The sequence below is a fragment of the Phoca vitulina genome, unplaced genomic scaffold (genome assembly GCF_004348235.1).
Source record: "Phoca vitulina isolate PV1807 unplaced genomic scaffold, GSC_HSeal_1.0 scaffold2, whole genome shotgun sequence".
Classification (NCBI taxonomy): Eukaryota; Metazoa; Chordata; class Mammalia; order Carnivora; family Phocidae; genus Phoca; species Phoca vitulina.
Window position 1 is genome coordinate 73,980,269 of NW_022589705.1, and position 16,894 is coordinate 73,997,162.

The 16,894-nt window shown below is 42.4% G+C and overlaps 1 protein-coding gene across 2 annotated transcripts in view; it reads left to right on the plus strand.

The window, feature by feature from the left end:
• Window positions 1-3,153: 3,153 nt before the first annotated feature.
• The window catches only part of CLSPN (claspin), a 30,250-nt gene continuing 16,509 nt past the window's right edge, over window positions 3,154-16,894 (plus strand). The window contains exons 1-9 of one of the 2 annotated variants that reach the window (XM_032417509.1): window positions 3,154-3,236; window positions 5,734-5,842; window positions 6,350-6,798; window positions 7,403-7,573; window positions 9,078-9,155; window positions 9,486-9,558; window positions 11,042-11,150; window positions 11,335-11,912; window positions 16,444-16,635. In XM_032417509.1, the coding sequence (XP_032273400.1) occupies window positions 3,213-3,236; window positions 5,734-5,842; window positions 6,350-6,798; window positions 7,403-7,573; window positions 9,078-9,155; window positions 9,486-9,558; window positions 11,042-11,150; window positions 11,335-11,912; window positions 16,444-16,635 (1,783 nt within the window). In that variant the 5' untranslated portion in view covers window positions 3,154-3,212. The remainder of the gene's footprint in view (window positions 3,237-5,733; window positions 5,843-6,349; window positions 6,799-7,402; window positions 7,574-9,077; window positions 9,156-9,485; window positions 9,559-11,041; window positions 11,151-11,334; window positions 11,913-16,443; window positions 16,636-16,894) is intronic. The other variant, XM_032417515.1, reaches the window with a different exon arrangement.

Here is a 16,894-nt window from a genome sequence, read left to right on the forward strand (position 1 = left end):
AGTTTGGCTATTGTGGACATTGCTGCTATACATTTGGGGTGCATTTGCCCCTTCGGATCTCTACATTTGTATCTTTGGGGTAAATACCCAGTAGTGCAATTGCTGGGTCGTAGGGTAGCTCTATTTTCAACTTTTTGAGGAATCTCCACACTGTTTTCCAGAGTGGCTGCACCAGCTTGCATTCCCACCAACAGTGTAGGAGGGTTCCCCTTTCTCCGCATCCTCGCCAACATCTGTCGTTTCCTGACTTGTTAATTTTAGCCATTCTGACTGGTGTGAGGTGGTATCTCATTGAGGTTTTGATTTGGATTTCCCTGGTGCCGAGTGAGGTTGAGCACTTTTCCATGTGTCTGTTGTCCATTTGGATGTCTTTGCAGAAATCAGACTCGCTTTAGATTAGCACAAGTTAATGTATAGAGTAAAATGTTTCCCCTTCCTAACTCACTCATTACGCTCATTGTCCAAATCAGAGCTCTCTTTCTTTGTTTTTCTGGTGACTAAATAGGTGTTTTTCAAAGAAAGGAAAATGCCAATTACTTCTGAAAATGCTAATATCAGGAGTATTATCTCATTTATTCACTTCCAAAGGGAGTTCAAGAATAGTATAGTTGTCAAGTGACCAAATTAGTTCAACAAATATTAATTTGCTACCATGAGCCAGGTATGTTCTATGCCCTTGGTTCTCAAAGTGTGGTCTCCATACCGATGCAGCATTAGCATCATCTGGGAACTTGTTGGAAATGAAAATTCTCGGGCCTTGGGGCTCCTGGGTGGCTTAGCTGGTTAAGCGTCTGCCTTGGTCTTGGGTCATGATCCTGGGGTCCTGGGATCCAGCCCTGTGTCAGGCTCCCTGCTCAGCTGGGAGCCTGCTTCTCCCTCTGCCCCTTCCCCCACTCCACTTGTGCTCTCTTGCTCTCTCTCTTAAATAAATAAATTTTTTAAAAATCTTAAAAAAAAAAAGGAAAATTCTCTGGCCTCACATCAGACATACTGAATCAGAAACTCTGGGAGTGGGGTTCAACAACCTTTCTACCAGCTCTTCAGATCATTCCAATGCATGCTCAAGTTGGAGAACAACTATTCTAGATAGTGAGGATATGGTGTTAAAGGAAACAAAGCGCTTGTCCTCTTGGAGCAACAATATCCAAATAGATAAAAATAAAATTTCAGGCAGAGATGTTATTGGGAAAAGCAGAACAGGGGATGGAGGGAGAATGGAGAAGGGGCTCAGGCAAAGTCTCCCTGAGGAGTATGAGCTCTGGAGTCAGATTGAGCAGGGTGTGAATATTGGCTCCACCAGTTACTACCTTTAAAGGTTTAGTCCCCTGCTAAAATGGAGATAATATATTACTTACCTTACAAATTTACTCTGAAGGCTAAATAAGATGTTTGCAAAATTCTTGCAACTGTGTCTGTCACAGAGTAAGCCCCCGATAAACGTTAGCCCTCCATATATGAAGGAGTGCTATAGATGTATATTTGGAAATCATCAATGTAGAAATAGTGAAGTGGGTAGAAATGTGGCTAGACGGATGGGAGAGAAGAAGATAGATAATGGGATCTTGGGGGGGGCAAAAGTGAGTTGAGAAGTGGTGAGGAGGTAAAGAAATAAAGATGAGGAAAGAGAACGTTTATCTGAACCCGCTAGAGCTGGAAACTTGGAAGAGGAGGCCAGTGGATAAGGGTAACTAACTATCCTGGTTTGCCTGGGACTGAGTATCTCAGGAGGTGGGATTTTCAATGCTAAAACTGGGAAAGTCCTGGGAAAATTGGGATAAGTTGGTCACCTACCAGGGGATAGGCTCATGAGAGTGAAGTAACTACTGTGGCCTTTCTTTCTTGGTGCTCTCTGATCTCCTCCTTACAGCAATATTGTAAAGTACCTTCCAGGAGCTTGACTCAACCAGAAGCCAGAGGTCAAGGGAGCTTGGGTAACGCAGTGGGGAGAAGTCAGCCTTGCCTGGACAGAGCAGGATAAGGAATGATAGAGAATGGACCCGCAGGGGGAAAAGATAGTAACCAGCATAATGACAAGGGATTAGAATTGTCTGGGATTAGTCTGACTCCAGACGTTTTATTCTTTTTTCTTGCCTTGTCTAAGGAGTCTAAGAATGGACTGGTAGGTGTTTTCCGTATCCTCAAATTAACCTTATTTTTAAAAAATATTTTATTTATTTATTTGAGAGAGAGAAAGAGAGAGAGCACAAGCAGGGGGAGGAGTAGAGGGAGAAGCAGACTTGGAGCCCAATGCAGGGCTCGATCCCAGGACCTGAGCCGAGGCAGACGCTTAACCCACTGAGCCACCCAGACGTCCTCAAATTAACTTCCTTCCTTCCTTCCTTCCTTCCTTTCTTCCTTCCTTCCTTCCTTCCTCCCTCCCTTCCTTCCTTCCATTTATTTAATTTATTTGCCCGAGAGAGGGCGCGCGCGCGAGAGGGCAGAAGCAGTGGGAGCAGCAGGCAGAGGGAGAAGCAGGCTCCCTGCTGTGCAAGGAGCCAGACGTGGGACTCGATCCCAGGACCCTGGGACATGACCTGAGCCGAAGGCAGATGCTTAACCGACTGAGCCACTCAGGGGTCCCTTAGATTAACTTTAAATAAAATTATAAAGGCTATCCAAGGATATTCTTTGGTATCTGAGCAGCCCATAAAACTTTTCTTTGTCGATGTTCAGTGGCGTGAACGCTATGTACAAGAAGGAGCAGGTAGGATCTAGCTGTTCCAGGGATGGAGGTCCCGGAGAAAATCCTCATAGGTGCCTTCGGTTTCCCTGGGACCTTCTCCCAGCTCACTTCCCGCTTGGAGGGCTTACACCTCAAAATGCGCTGCGGCAAGGGCCAAAGGTCAAAGGCCACCACTCGCCTGGTACCGCCTTGCAAGGCCAGAGGGCCCCTCCGTCCCACAGACGGGACACCCCCAGCCTCCCTTAGTTTCAATTGACTGGAAGAGCCGGGACCCGCCAACCCAACCCAGATTATACTTGCGGGACTGGCCGAAGGCGCTTCGTGATTGGTAGGACAGGGTGGGGGGCGTGGCCTCATGTAGAAAGACTTCTCCGGATTGGTGTGAATCCTTAGGGCGGGGCCTCCACTCTGGCTGGGCGCGAAAGCTCGAACAGTGTTACCTGACTGGAGACCGCGGGAGCAGCTGCACCCCGGCTAAGAGAACCGAAGACCTGCTCCGTTACAGCAAAGCGACGGGGAAGCCGGAGTCATGACCCGCGAATTGTTTTCTGAGGTGAGTTCGTACATAGGCCGCCATCCGCAGCTACAGAGGCCTGGCGCGGTGGGGCGAGGTTGGGTAGGGGGTCTAGCCGGGAGGAACAGGTCGCGGAGGATGGGACGACTACAGCTCCCGGCGTGCACCGTGGCGGCGCGCGGTCCGGTCTGGCGGGATGCCCCCGCGGCCCGGTGGGCTCGCGACTCTGTGGTCCAGTCCCGCGCTGGGCTTCCCGCCCCTCGGTGCGCGTGGCAGCGTCGCTTGTGGCCCCTGCGGCGCGCGCAGCCCGCTGCCCAGCGGTTCCTCAGCGGGCCCCGCCCGTCCGGCCTCCCCTTTGGCGCGTTTCCTGCCGCCGGGGCTCTTCCTTGTTCAGCTCCCCAAAACAGAGGAAGGCCCAGGCTGACCTGGGCCGCTGGGTTGCGGGGCGGGGTTCCCCGGAAATGGACGGCGGGAGTCTCTGGGAGTTCGGAATTGAGTGTGCAAGGGGACTTTGAGGTCATGCACGGGACCCCGGGAGAAGTAGCAGTCTCTGGGCTTCCCGGCTGGTGGCTCGCTGATCGCTGGCGGGATTGGGCATAGAAGCAGATGATTCCAGACCCGTGTTCTTTCCTGGGGCCGGGACTAGGGTGAGACACTAGCCTTGGGAGCATAATTTAAGAGAGCTCCCAAAAACTCAGTAATTAAGAAAATATTTTAATGCAGAATTTTTAAAAATAAAAATTAAAGCAAAACCCTGCGGTTGCACTACATGTCACCCTCCCCTAATCCTGGCCCTGGTTCCAATAAAACTTTATTTACAAAAGTAGTTGGGTGACTTCATGAGCCATAGTTTATCAATTTGATTTTTTTTAATATTGCACTAAGATATTATCTTGATTACTGAGGTTTTTAAGACTCGACTCTGTCCTCACCCTGTTCCTGACCCTGACTGTTGCTGATATTGGTACAAATTGCCTAGAATAAAGTGATTAAGAGCATCACCATGTATTGAGTTATGTGGTTACCTAAATTCAGTTTCTGCAGCCACAAAAAAAAAATCTTACTGCTTTGGATTGTTGGGAGAATCATCAGCACATGCATGATGATCCTTAGTGATTCCTCAGTACTTGTTACCTTTGGTTATTATTTAAATAATTGTACCAAACATTTAAATCAATTTAATAGTTGTTTGAGAAACCATTAAGGTGGGTAGTGCCCTACTACTTTACAGATGTTGATATTTACCCCCCTATTTAAGTCCATTCAGAGCCCTAAGGACAACAAGGATGTAGGAGATCTGGCCTCTAGGATCAGCCTGGTCACTACCTGGTCAAGTCACCTAATAACACACCTGTACTACTTATTATTTTTTACTTATGACTTTTAAAATGGTTTTATTTGGAAAATTTCAAACATATACAAACATAGAAAGGCTGGTATAATGAAACTGTCACCTAACTTCAACAGTTAATCGAATCATGCCAATTTTGTTTCATTTATAGTCCCACTCACTTTCCCCCTCACTGGATTATTTGGAAGCAAATTCCAGACTTCATTTCATCCACAAATATTTCATTATGCATCTCTAAGATAAGGGCTTTCCAAAACAGATAACCACAAATATTATTACCACACCTAAAAAATTTAGAATTGTTGCTTAATACTAAATATCTAGCTAGTGTTGAGATTTCATTGACTCATATGTATACTTTCAGTTTATTTGAATCAGGATCCAAAGTCTGCATATTGCAATTGTTGATAATGTGTGTGTATATATGTATCTTAACTCCTCCCTCCTCTTTTTTTCTTGCAGTTTACTATTAAGGAAACACATTGTTTGTTCTATAGAGTTTTTCACATCTCGATGCATCTCTGTGATGTTATTTAACGTGTCATTTGGATACACTGAGAAGCAGTTCAAACAAAAAACATATAATACTTGATTCTTTTTGTTTAGGTACCATTACTCAAAATAAAGCATTGGTTCTATAGCATTCTTCAAAGGTGAACAATGAATTTTTGTGTTTTTTTTGCCAATTAATTCTTTTTTTTTTTTTTAAGACTTTATTTTTAAATAATCTCTACACCCATTGTGGGGCTCAAACCCACAACCCTGAGATCAAGAGTCACATGCTCCACTGAACCAAGCCAGCCAGGCGCCCCTTGTCCAGTAATTCTTTTTTTTTTAAAATTAAATTAAATTAAATTTATTTATTTGACAGAGACACACAGCGAGAGAGGGAACACAAGCAGGGGGAGTGGGAGAGGGAGAAGCAGGCTTCATGCCGAGCAGGGAACCTGATGTGGGGCTCGATCCCAGGACCCTGGGATCATGACCTGAGCCGAAGGCAGACGCTTAACTAGTGAGCCAACCAGGTGCCCCTTATCCAATAATTCTTAATGTCATCCCTTCATTGAACCATTATATTGGTGTTTTCCTTACTTCAGCGTTACGATCCTATGATTTGTGTATCATTATGTACTTAGAGCTTTTTGTCACCAGCTGGTTAATGCCAAGTATGTTCTTATTTTCTAGGTTCACCTAGAAATCAGTGATCCAAAGCTCATTTCACAGGAAGGAGCCGATAGCCCTTCAGACAGTGGACAAGGCAGCTGCGAAACAATTGTGCCCTTGAGTGACGGAGGTTTGTAATAGTGATTTTATTTTTAGGAATAAAATAGATTGGATTAATTTCATTATTCTCTTGGTTCATTAAATTATTAATGTCTAACCTTATTGTTTGTCTTATTTATTATAAAAACAAAATAATAGTGCTTGTACCCTTTTGACATTAACCATTTCTATTATGTTATTGAATAAAATATATAAAATGTCTAGGAGCTACCACTGCCTTGTTGAATGCATTCATCCTTTAATAAAAGGATTTTTAACACCTGCCAGAAGAATTAGAACAACTTTACACTTTGTAAATATATATAATTATATTTCTCAGTAAGAGACATTTTTCCAGGGAAAATGTTTTTCAAAACCTATTTTTAGATTTGCTTTGCTACAATCAGTTCTTAGTGGTAGTTACATAATTTCACAAGGTGACATAGCACTTGGATAATTGGATGTTTTTGAGGAGCAGTGGGACTAGGAGGAGGGCCAAATGACAGTAGACCTCTAAAAAAAATTATGTTTCCTCCAGATTCAGATGAAGAGATATTCGTGAGTAAGAAATTAAAAAGCAGGAAGGTGCTACAAGACAGTGAGTCTGAGAGAGAGGACACAAATGCCTCTCCAGAGAAAACTCCCTATGACAGTGTCGAGGAGGAAAATAAAGAGAATTTATATGCCGGAAAAAATGGAAAAGTCAGAAGGATTTACAAAACTCTGGCAGACAGTGCTGGAAGTGACATTGAGGAGTCTTTGTATCAGGAAAATCTTGAAACTCGGGTGATGCCTTGTTTAGAGCGGAGTCTCCAATCTGAAAACTCTGTGGACTTCACAGTTGACAGAAAGATTTCCAAAAAACCCAAATGTGATAAAGAAGGAATTGAAGGAAAAGCAAAAGTAAAATCAAAGAGAAGACTTGAGAAAGAGGAAAGAAAGATGGAAAAAATCAGGCGACTAAAAAAGAAGGAAACGAAAAATGAGGTATATTTAAAAGAATAAATTTGTTCTTTCTAAGGCAGATGAACTTAACATCTTAGAAAAAGTTGCTTTTAGTTCTTGAGGTTTCTGCACTCAGAATATAGCTTTGAGTAGACTCTTGCATTGCAAGTAATGAGATACGTAATTTAAAACTTGTTGGTCTCATTCTCCATTTTGGATAAACAGAGGACACTTCCAAATAAATAGGCTTCTGATTTTCTTTTTGAGCACATGGAGTAATTGCTGCCTCTGATTTGATGAAAATTAACTTTCAGAGGAGAATTTTTTAGGTATCCATAAGTCAAGTCTTGTTTGCTAACTAGAGAAACCCTCCTCAAGTTTTATGAAGTAGTTGCCTAATAAGTATTTAATTGACTTTTCAAAAAATATATATACTGTTATTAAGTTGGTTTGGGACAGTAAAATCACAGCATGGACCTCAAAGGATGACTGTGGGTAGGAACCAGGGAGAATGTTCTAGAATGCCATAAATGTGTCCACTGATGTAATATGGGCTTTTTATGGCCTGATCAAAATTACCTTATGATGTTGTGAAATACTGGAGTTTGGGTGATTGGATTTTGTTTTTCCTTTATGCATTGTCCAGGAAGATGATGTGGAACAGCCATTTAATGACAGTGGCTGTCTTCTTGTGGATAAAGACCTTTTTGAAACTGGGCTGGAGGAGGAGGAGGAGGAAAATAACTCTGCATTGGAAGATGAAGAGTCATTAGAATCGATAAGGGCAGCTGTGAAAAACAAAGTAAAAAAGCACAAGGCAAGTAGATGATTGCAAAAGAGCTAACCCACTGCTTCTAACCTTTGCTTTATTTTCTAATTTACTGTTGGAACCTTTTTTTTTAACTGAAAAAAAAAATGTGGCAATTGATTTAAGTTTTTTGGCTGTTAATTTTGGAATCAAGCAGTACAGGTGATAGACATGCTAACTTGTGTGGAAGCTAGTATTTTTTTTTTTTTTAAGATTTTATTTATTTATTAGAGAGAGATCGCGAAAGAGAGAGCATGAGCAGGGGGTAGAGGGAGAAGCAGGCTCCCTGCCGAGCAGGGAGCCCAACATGGGGCTCGATCCCAGGACCCTGGGATCATGACCTGAGCCAAAGGCAGACGCTTAACCAACTGAGCCACCCAGGTACCCCAAGGAGCTAGTATTATGACTGCCTTCATAGGAATGTTAGGAGAAAAAAACGTGAGATACTTTATATTGTATAAGAAGCAGGTAAGTAATGGGGCAGAGATACAAATTTTATAATCCTGTGGCCTCTATGAAATGAACCTAAAGTGTTTCTGGAAAGGTATCAAAGAGAAACAACAGTCAAACATCATTGTCCTGAGTGTTTGGAAGCACAGTTGTTCTGTTCTTGCTAAGATTATCTTTAGTTCCTTGGGAGTCATTGTCCCTCCTTAGGGAAAGATATAATAAAGAAGTGTAAGAAATGAGAGCCCAAGCTCCATTTGAGACAGCAAATTTTTTTCTAGGCTTTATATGGATGCTGTAGGTTTAAAACTTTCTATTTGATAATTATTGGCTTGTTATTAACAATGATGTGATGTTGGGATACAGAAGCAATCTTTTGAGTAAGCAATGTCCTGTTATTTCAGTTTAATTTTTTTTTGCTTTTTTTTTTTTTTTTAAGATTTTATTTATTTATTTGACAGAGAGAGACACAGCGAGAGAGGGAACACAAGCAGGGGGAGTGGGAGAGGGAGAAGCAGGCTTCCTGCGGAGCAGGGAGCTCGATGTGGGTTCGATCCCAGGACACTGGGATCATGACCTGAGCCGAAGGCAGATGCTTAACCGACTGAGTCACCCAGGCCCCCCTTTTCTTAAGATTTTATTTATTTATTTGACAGACAGAGAGAGCACAAGTAGGCAGAGCGGCAGGCAGAGGGAGAGGGAGAAGTAGGCTCTCGCTGAGCAGGGAGACTGACGTGGGGCTTGATCCCAGGACCCTGGGATCATGACCTGAGCCAAAGGCAGCTGCTTAACCGACTGAGCCACCCAGGCACCCCTAATTTTTTAATAAAATATTTATTTCCTTTAGAGAGAGAGAGAGTGATCAAGCTCAAGTGGGGGGAGGGGCAGAGAGAGAATCCCAAGCAGACTCCCCGCTCAGCACGGAGCCCCACACAGGGCTGGATCCCATGACCCATGAGATCATGACCTGAAATCGTGAGTTGGTTGCTTAACTTACTGAGCCACCAAGGCACCCCTTCAATTTAATTTTTGTCCATATTTTTCACCTTGTAATCTTCTCTTTTAGAAAAAGGAACTGTCTTTGGAGGGTGGGGTATATCCATTTGAAGAAGAAACTGAGTTATCGAAAGGCACCATAAGGAAGGTGAGATGGAGCTCTATATAACTGTCATGTTGATTCTTTCCCCAGGAGATTGTGAATTTCTGAGGGATAAATATTTTATCATGTCTATCATATTTTCCTGGTACCCAAGATATTGCTTTGTACATAGTAGGGACACAAATATGGATTTTGTTGAGTTAATTCTATATGATATGCAAAATAAATGATCTCCTTGAGTTTATATTGTACCGAACTTATTAGTGCTTACTTTTCTTTCTCCATCCTCTTTTCTTGGAGAGGGCAAACTCTTGAAGCATGAATATCTTTCTGGATAATAGCATTAATGCAGTCTCACTTTTTGTTTTCTTTAAGGAAAGGAAGGCAGCCAGATTAAGTAAGGAAGCATTAAAAAAACTGCATAGTGAAACTCAGCGCCTTATTCGAGGTAATGTAAACCACTATAGTAACTTTAAGGCAAATCACAATAGTTCTTCATAAGCTCAACTTAGTTGTTGGGGATTTTTTTTTTTTTTTTTAAGATTTTACTTATTTGAGAGAGAGGGAGCACCTGCATGAGTAGGGGGTGGCGCAGGGGGAGAAGCAGACTCCCCACTGAATAGGGAGCCTGACACAGGGCTCGATCCAGGACCCTGAGATCACAACCTGAGCTGAAGGTAGACGCTTAACCAACTGAGCCACCCAAGCGCCCCTAGATTTTTTTTTTTTAATTTCTACACCAAATGTGGGGCTTGAACTCAGGACCCCAAGATTAAGAGTCACATGCTCTTCCAACTGAGTTAGCTGGGTTCCCCAAGAGGGATTTTTGTGTTTTTAACACTCCTAGTATGAATTATAATAATCAAGTTTAGAGTTGATCTTGGTGAATGGCCATTGTTCTAAAGTCCCTCAAACATTAGTATAAACTGAGAAAATTTCCAGAACTGTATTAGTGGTAAGGAGGGAGAGGTTTTTTTAATGGTTTTCTATGGACTGGCTCTATCAGGATCCCTTTGGGAACATTTCAAATGTGAAAGTTCTTAGGTCCACAGAAATTCTGATTCAGTTGGCTCGAAGTGGGGTCCAAGAATCTGTATTTTTTTAAACTTTTTTTTTTTTTGAGAGGGAGAGAGAGCATGTGGCGGGTAGGGGTGGTGGGGGAGGGAGGGGCAGAGGGAGAGAGAGAAGCAGAATCTCTACTGAGGACACTGGGATCATGACTTGAGCCGACAGCAGATGCTTAACCCACTGAGCCACTCAGGCACCCCAAGAATCTGTATTTTTATTTTTATTTTTTTATTATTTTTTAAAGATTTTATTTATTTATTTGACAGAGAGAGACACAGTGAGAGAGGGAACACAAGCAGGGGGAGTGGGAGAGGGAGAAGCAGGCTTCCTGCTGAGCAGGGAGCCCGATGCAGGGCTCGATCCCAGGACCCTGGGATCATGACCTGAGCTGAAGGCAGATGCTTAATGACTGAGACACCCAGGTGCCCCAAGAATCTGTATTTTTAAAAAACTTCCTGGATTAGTTTGATTTCACAACTAGGTTTAAAAGCCACTGGTCGGGACACCTGGGTGGCTCAGTTGGTTAAGTGGCTGCCTTCGGCTCAGGTCATGATCCCAGGGTCCTGGGATCGAGTCCCACATCGGGCTCCTTGCTCAGTGCGGAGTCTGCTTCTCCCTCTGCCTGCCACCCCCTCTGTTTGTGCTCTCTCTCTCTCTGACAAACAAATAATTAAATCTAAAAAAAAAAAAAAAAGCCACTGGTCTTCAGGGAGTTCTTTTGTACTTAGATCCTGTCTTTATTAAAGCCAGATTGCTTTCTGTTTCTGGTGATGTCTTTCACTGTACTGTTTAGTTAACTGAATATGAAGTGACGTTTCAGAATATACAGTATATGTATTTGCTTGTTTTGTTCCATTTTATAGAGTCTGCACTTAATCTTCCATATCATATGCCTGAAAATAAAACCATTCATGATTTCTTCAAACGTAAACCCCGACCCACTTGCCAGGGAAATGCCATGGCACTACTGAAGTAAGAACTCTCTTTCCTTGTGATTATAATTTTTGTAAATATTCAGTTTTGTAACAAACATCTGATGTAAAAAGTTCAGATTCCTCCCTCTCGTAAAACCGATTTAACTGATATCATTATGTGCTGAGATGAGAGTTTCACACTTAGGGTAATTTTCAACTTCAGCTTATTTTCCTTTTTCTAGGTCATCTAAGTATCAGTCAAGCCATCCCAAAGAAACCACAGACACTGCAAATACAAGTGAGAAGAATAATGACCACCATAGCAAAGATTCTGATCAGACAACAGGTGCAGGATATGAAATGGAAATTAATGCACTCCCTGCAGCTTTACAGGAACCCCAGATCACTACTGGATCAGATGAGTCTTGCAGTAAGGATTTGATGGGAAGTGAAGAACAAGAAATTCAGGAGAAACAGAAGCAGAGTGATGATAGACCTTCACCCGAGGACAGCTCCGTGGCACAACAGGAATCCAGCTTCCTTGGGAAGGAGGACAATGAGGAGTATCAGGCCGGAGGGCTTGTGGCACCTGAACTTCATGCTCTGGAGGGAGAAGAAGGCCTGAAGAAAACAGAAGAAGCAGATGAGAAGGTGGAGGAGCCCGGGCAGCAAACTAAATCAATAATTGTGCCCCCTGAAAAAGTGAGGAGGTTCACTCTGGATAGACTGAAGCAACTGGGGATAGATGTTTCCATTAAACCTCGACTGGGTGCTGATGAGGATTCCTTTGTGATACTTGAAGAACCTGAAACCAACAGAGGTAATCCTTTGAATTGTGGGACGCCTCCAGAGTAATTTATTCTGGCACCTTTCTATTATTTGCTACTATGGAGGATAGGGGGGAACCCAGGAGGAACCCGTAACCACACATGATCCTATTCTGTAGATGTACCACATATGGGTAGAATTCTATTTAGATAAATTTGGCAGGGCATCAGAGTGTTCTCAAGCTTGTTTAAAATGGAAGCCTGTTGACAGGTTAGTATACAAAAAAGGTGCATCGCTGTTGTAACATGGTATGACATTCAAAAAAGCATTACTCATTTTTTCACATTTTCACATAACATTTTTCAAATGTTAAAGGGAAACATTTTGGTTCAGTAAATTGTCTGCAAAACTGAATTTCTTTTTTCCCCGACTCATTTAACAAATATTAAGCTATCCACGACATGCGAGGTTCTGTAGGGCATACCAAGAGCAATCTGACATTTATCGTACATTTAAGCTACTTACACTCTTGTAGGGGAGATAAGTATGCAAATAACAGTAATGCAAGAGAGAAGGTGGAAAGTGACATCTATAATGAACGTGTGTCACTGATGATTGGAAAAAATGAAGGAAAGGGAAAAGTAGTCTTTGCTGAAGGAAACATTTAGAATAAAGTGCTGTGGCAGTTTTGAGGAAGAATTAATTTCTTCCAATAGGTGGTTAAAAGAAGGCTTGAAGAGTAGGTGGATGTAATTACTTGTTCATTGCCTTTCCCTTTATACTGTGAATAGGCATCTTCTGGCTTATTCCCTACTCTATCACCAGTGCTTCCACAGTGGATGACGTATTACAGGCGTTTATATTGGATGAGGGAATGAATGAATGATCCTTCAAGACAGAGTTCAAATATTACCATATTAGGTAGACTTCCTGACTAGTAGGTAGAATTGGGTGTTCCCTCCTCTGAATTGAGGCAGTATGGCATGATAATTAAGAGCTTAGGCTCCGTAGCAAGACCAAGGTTTGAATCTGGACTGTGCTTTCCTTGTGATTATAATTTTTGTAAATATTCAGTTTTGTAACAAACATCTGATGTAAAGGACCAGTTCCCCCCACTGACAAGAGAATTCCTTGCTCAACCATAGTTCTGTCACCAGCAAATGCGAAGTTTAACTGTTTAACCTTGAGTGTGCTATTTGACCTCTCGAGCCATCTTTTTTTAAGGAAAAAAAAAAAAAGAATATCCAGTTCGCAGGGCTATAGTGAAGATGTGTTGAAATAAGGCATAGAAATAGATAGCATAAGGAAGCACTCAAATAGTGGCTCCTACTTCTATTATTAGTGAAATTACTTACATCATAACCATAATAACTTATGGTTGGCAGGTGCTCTTTTCATCCACAGTATCTAGTGTGTAAATTATGCCCAGTGAGTCTTTGCGGATTGAAGGGATGGGTTTTTGGAAGTGGAGAGGACATTCTTGGAAGGGACAGAGCAAGCTCTGCATGGTGCATATGGGGAGGATGGATAAGTCCGTTTGACCAGAGCAAGAACCAGCATAGCTCCATTAGCAAAGAAGCAGGGGAATAAGCTGTTGCTCAGAACACGGAGGGAAAGTTTCGTGATGTGGGACTAGAAGTTATCTAAACAGTCCCAGAGTAAGAGAGGGGGAAGAAACATCTCTTAAATACTTAAAATACTAGCTCCTGTGAGATTTTTTTTATTTGGGATTTGAAGCTCTCTAAATGGTTCTGGACTGAGACAGGAAAGGGAAGAAACCTTTTTTTTTTTTTTTTTGAGTACCTAGTACATCAGACACTGATAGATTCTCTATTATTGTTCTTAATTCTCACAGCCCCAGGTATTATTTTGCAGTGAGGAGACGGAGGCTTGGAGAGGTTGGGTCATTTTTCCAACATTACACTTGGCTTATATAGGGAACTAGCACAGTGCCTGGCACGTCGTAGCCTTTATTTTTAACTCAAAATATGTTTTCCTTCAGAAATAGTATTTGATGTGAAAGTTGGGTTTCCATGTCAGCCAGTTCCATGTGTATGAACTAGGATCGACTTTTATTTATCCGGGCAATAAACTTTTTTCTAGCATCGTGTCGGATGCTGTGTACACAAGACATAGTCCCTGCTCTCAAGAAAGTTAAAGTCTAGTAAGAGTGACAGGCAGGCACACAGACCATTACAACACAACTGGATGGTAAGGGCTGGGTATACTCTGAACCTGGAGGAAGGTACCTTGGGATACCTCGTGGGGAGTCAGGGAGGCTTCTGAAAGGAACCGATGCCAGAGCTGAGTCCTGAAAGCCGAGTAGGAGATACCAAGGCAGAGAGGTGAGGGAGGGCATTCTTGGTGGAGGGAACAGACCTGTAAACGACCCAATGGTGACAAGAGAGAACACTGGGTGTTCTGGCGAACTGGAGTGAAGACTGCAAAGGCATTGAGGATGGGTAACTAGAGGCCAGATCTCGCAGGGCTTTTAGGCCATGGGAGGAGCTTTACTTGCGCCTTTTGTTAGCAGAGGACCACTGACAGATTTTTAGCAAAGGAAATGACCCAATCGGATAGTCATTTTGGGAAGTTCAATCTGGTGGCTAGTAGGGTGGACAGGGGAAGGGGTTAAGAGTAAAAGCAGTAGGAATAGCTTAGTTTCCTTAACCTCACATAGAATAAAGTTTCCATGAGAAAAGGCATGTAGATCTCAACTTTGGGGTGCCAGAAATGTAGGACTCCTGCTTCCTGCAATAGTGTAGGTAGTAATCTCTGCCCTTAATTCCTCTACTTTCTGGACTAAGAACAATGGGAATGAGAACAGTTTTAGATTCAAGCTGCTGCTGGTGGAGACCTGAGCTGGAGCAGACATGAATGGAGCTGGACAAAGATTGATGCAGGGAGAGGAGCTTGAACAGGGATTCTAGGGTGAGGGGGGAGGTGGTTGAGTCATGTAGTAAAAGGCAAGGAAAGTAGGTGCCCAGGTGCGTTGGAGATGAAGAGCTTTAAGGAGCCTGACTTTCTCCAGAAGAATGAAGGCAACTCCTCTGCCTCACTATTATTTTAGGTCCCAAGCAAATCTTCCTCCACATCCATTTGTTTTATTCTGTTGGTGCCAATAATGACCTGCTCATTTCTGTTACCTTTCCACTTCCATTTCCCCATTGCTTCCTGCCTTACTGAACTGCTATAAAAGCGGGTGCAAACTTAACATCTTCTCTCCCTACACGTCTGTTTGTCTGTAAACATACTATCCTTTGGAGCTGGGTTTTTGCTACTAATAATGCTAGGGACTCAGAATGAAAAGGTTTCCTTCCGGTTCTTCTGTTCCCTTCTAGGGAAGGAAAAACCACATCTAGATGCTAACCCCAAAACTACTAAAATACAATTCGAGTGCATTTTAGAAAAAGAACCAAACTTGGAGTGTTCTGGACATTTTATGTGGAAGAGAAGGCACGTGAAGATATCTAGATCCCTCAACCCCAAAGGAATCTTTTCTCTTTATAACTGTCAGCTCTCTTAAAACAACCCACTATGGTATGATGTCTTAAGCAGAGGCATTAGGTGATGGTGCCAGGGAGCAGCTAGCTAAGGGGGGAAGAAATTCTGAACTACTGTAGCAATGGGGAAGTGGGGAGAGGCCCTACTGCCATTGGACCACTGAACTTACTGCTCCCAATACGTGTATTCCCCTTTGCATACAAGTTGGGTGTGTGGCATAGAGGCCACCTGTAAGTAGGGTTTCCTTTCTGATGATACTCATTATACTAGTATGACAGTTTCACCAACAGACTTTTCCAGTCCTGCTGCTGAGTTACATCACTGACTGGATGGATTGTAATTTTTTTTTCCTTTTTTTAAATTGACCTTGCCCATATTTAGTAAGATTGCTAATTAATAGTGGAATGTTCAAAATAGGGAAATTTTAAAAAAGAGGCTGGAATCAATGAAAAATTAAGCCATTGAATGACTGATAATTATGGTGTTGGTTCTATCAGTTTAATACTTTTTTTTAAGAATTGCATACATTTATCTGAAACTAATAATACATTATATGTTAATTGAATTTGAATTTTAAAAATGAAAAAAAAGAATTGCATACATTTAGAAACTTCAATTATAAATTTCTACCCTAAAATGATTTTTTTAAAAGATTTTATTTATTTATTTGACAGAGAGATAGAGCGCACAAGAAGGCAGAGCGGCAGGGAGAGGGAGAAGCAGGCTCTCCGCTGAGCAGGGAGCCCAATGCGGAACTCGATCCCAGGACCCTGGGATCATGACCTGAGCTGAAGGCAGATGTTTAACCAACTGAGCCATCTAGGTGCCCCTACCCTAAAATGATTTTTGAAGTATATTGAGGAAGAACAATTGCAACATTTCATTAGTTTGGTTAAGTTATATGAATATGAATTTGACATAGGTGTTAGTAGCAAAGGAGTTCTTGGTGTCTTTGGGTGTTCTTTTTCCCGCTGCAACTTTGTTGAGCTTAAAAACTTAGCTTATGATTCTTAACTGGAATCTTAAAGGAAAGAGTTTAAGCATGGCAAACTGACATACTGGTTGGTCTTTGGATCTAGAACTGGAAGCCTTGAAACAGCGTTTCTGGAAGCACGCTAACCCAGCGGTCAAGCCCAGGGCTGGTCAGAAGGTGAATGTGAACATCATAGTGAAAGACGTGGACACTGATGGCAGGGAAGAGCTGAAGGCAGATGTGGTACCCGTGACTTTGGCAGCTGAGAAGCTGGATGGAGCAAGCCACACAAAGCCAGGTATTTGAGTTCATGTTTTTGTTTGTTTGATTCCTTACACTTTGCACTCTGGCAGGTCTTTATGGCTACTGAAGACCCTGTAGTGAAAAATTCTAGAATCTCTTTCCTTGGACACTTTGGAGATTAGATAGCAGTACCTGTGGCATGATTCACGTGAGCATTGCTTAGATGTGTGGGGTGGGTAAGATGACTTTATTTCCAATTGTCTTTGTCTTATTATAAAAAACAATAAATAAAGGTGCCTGTCTGGCTCAGTTGG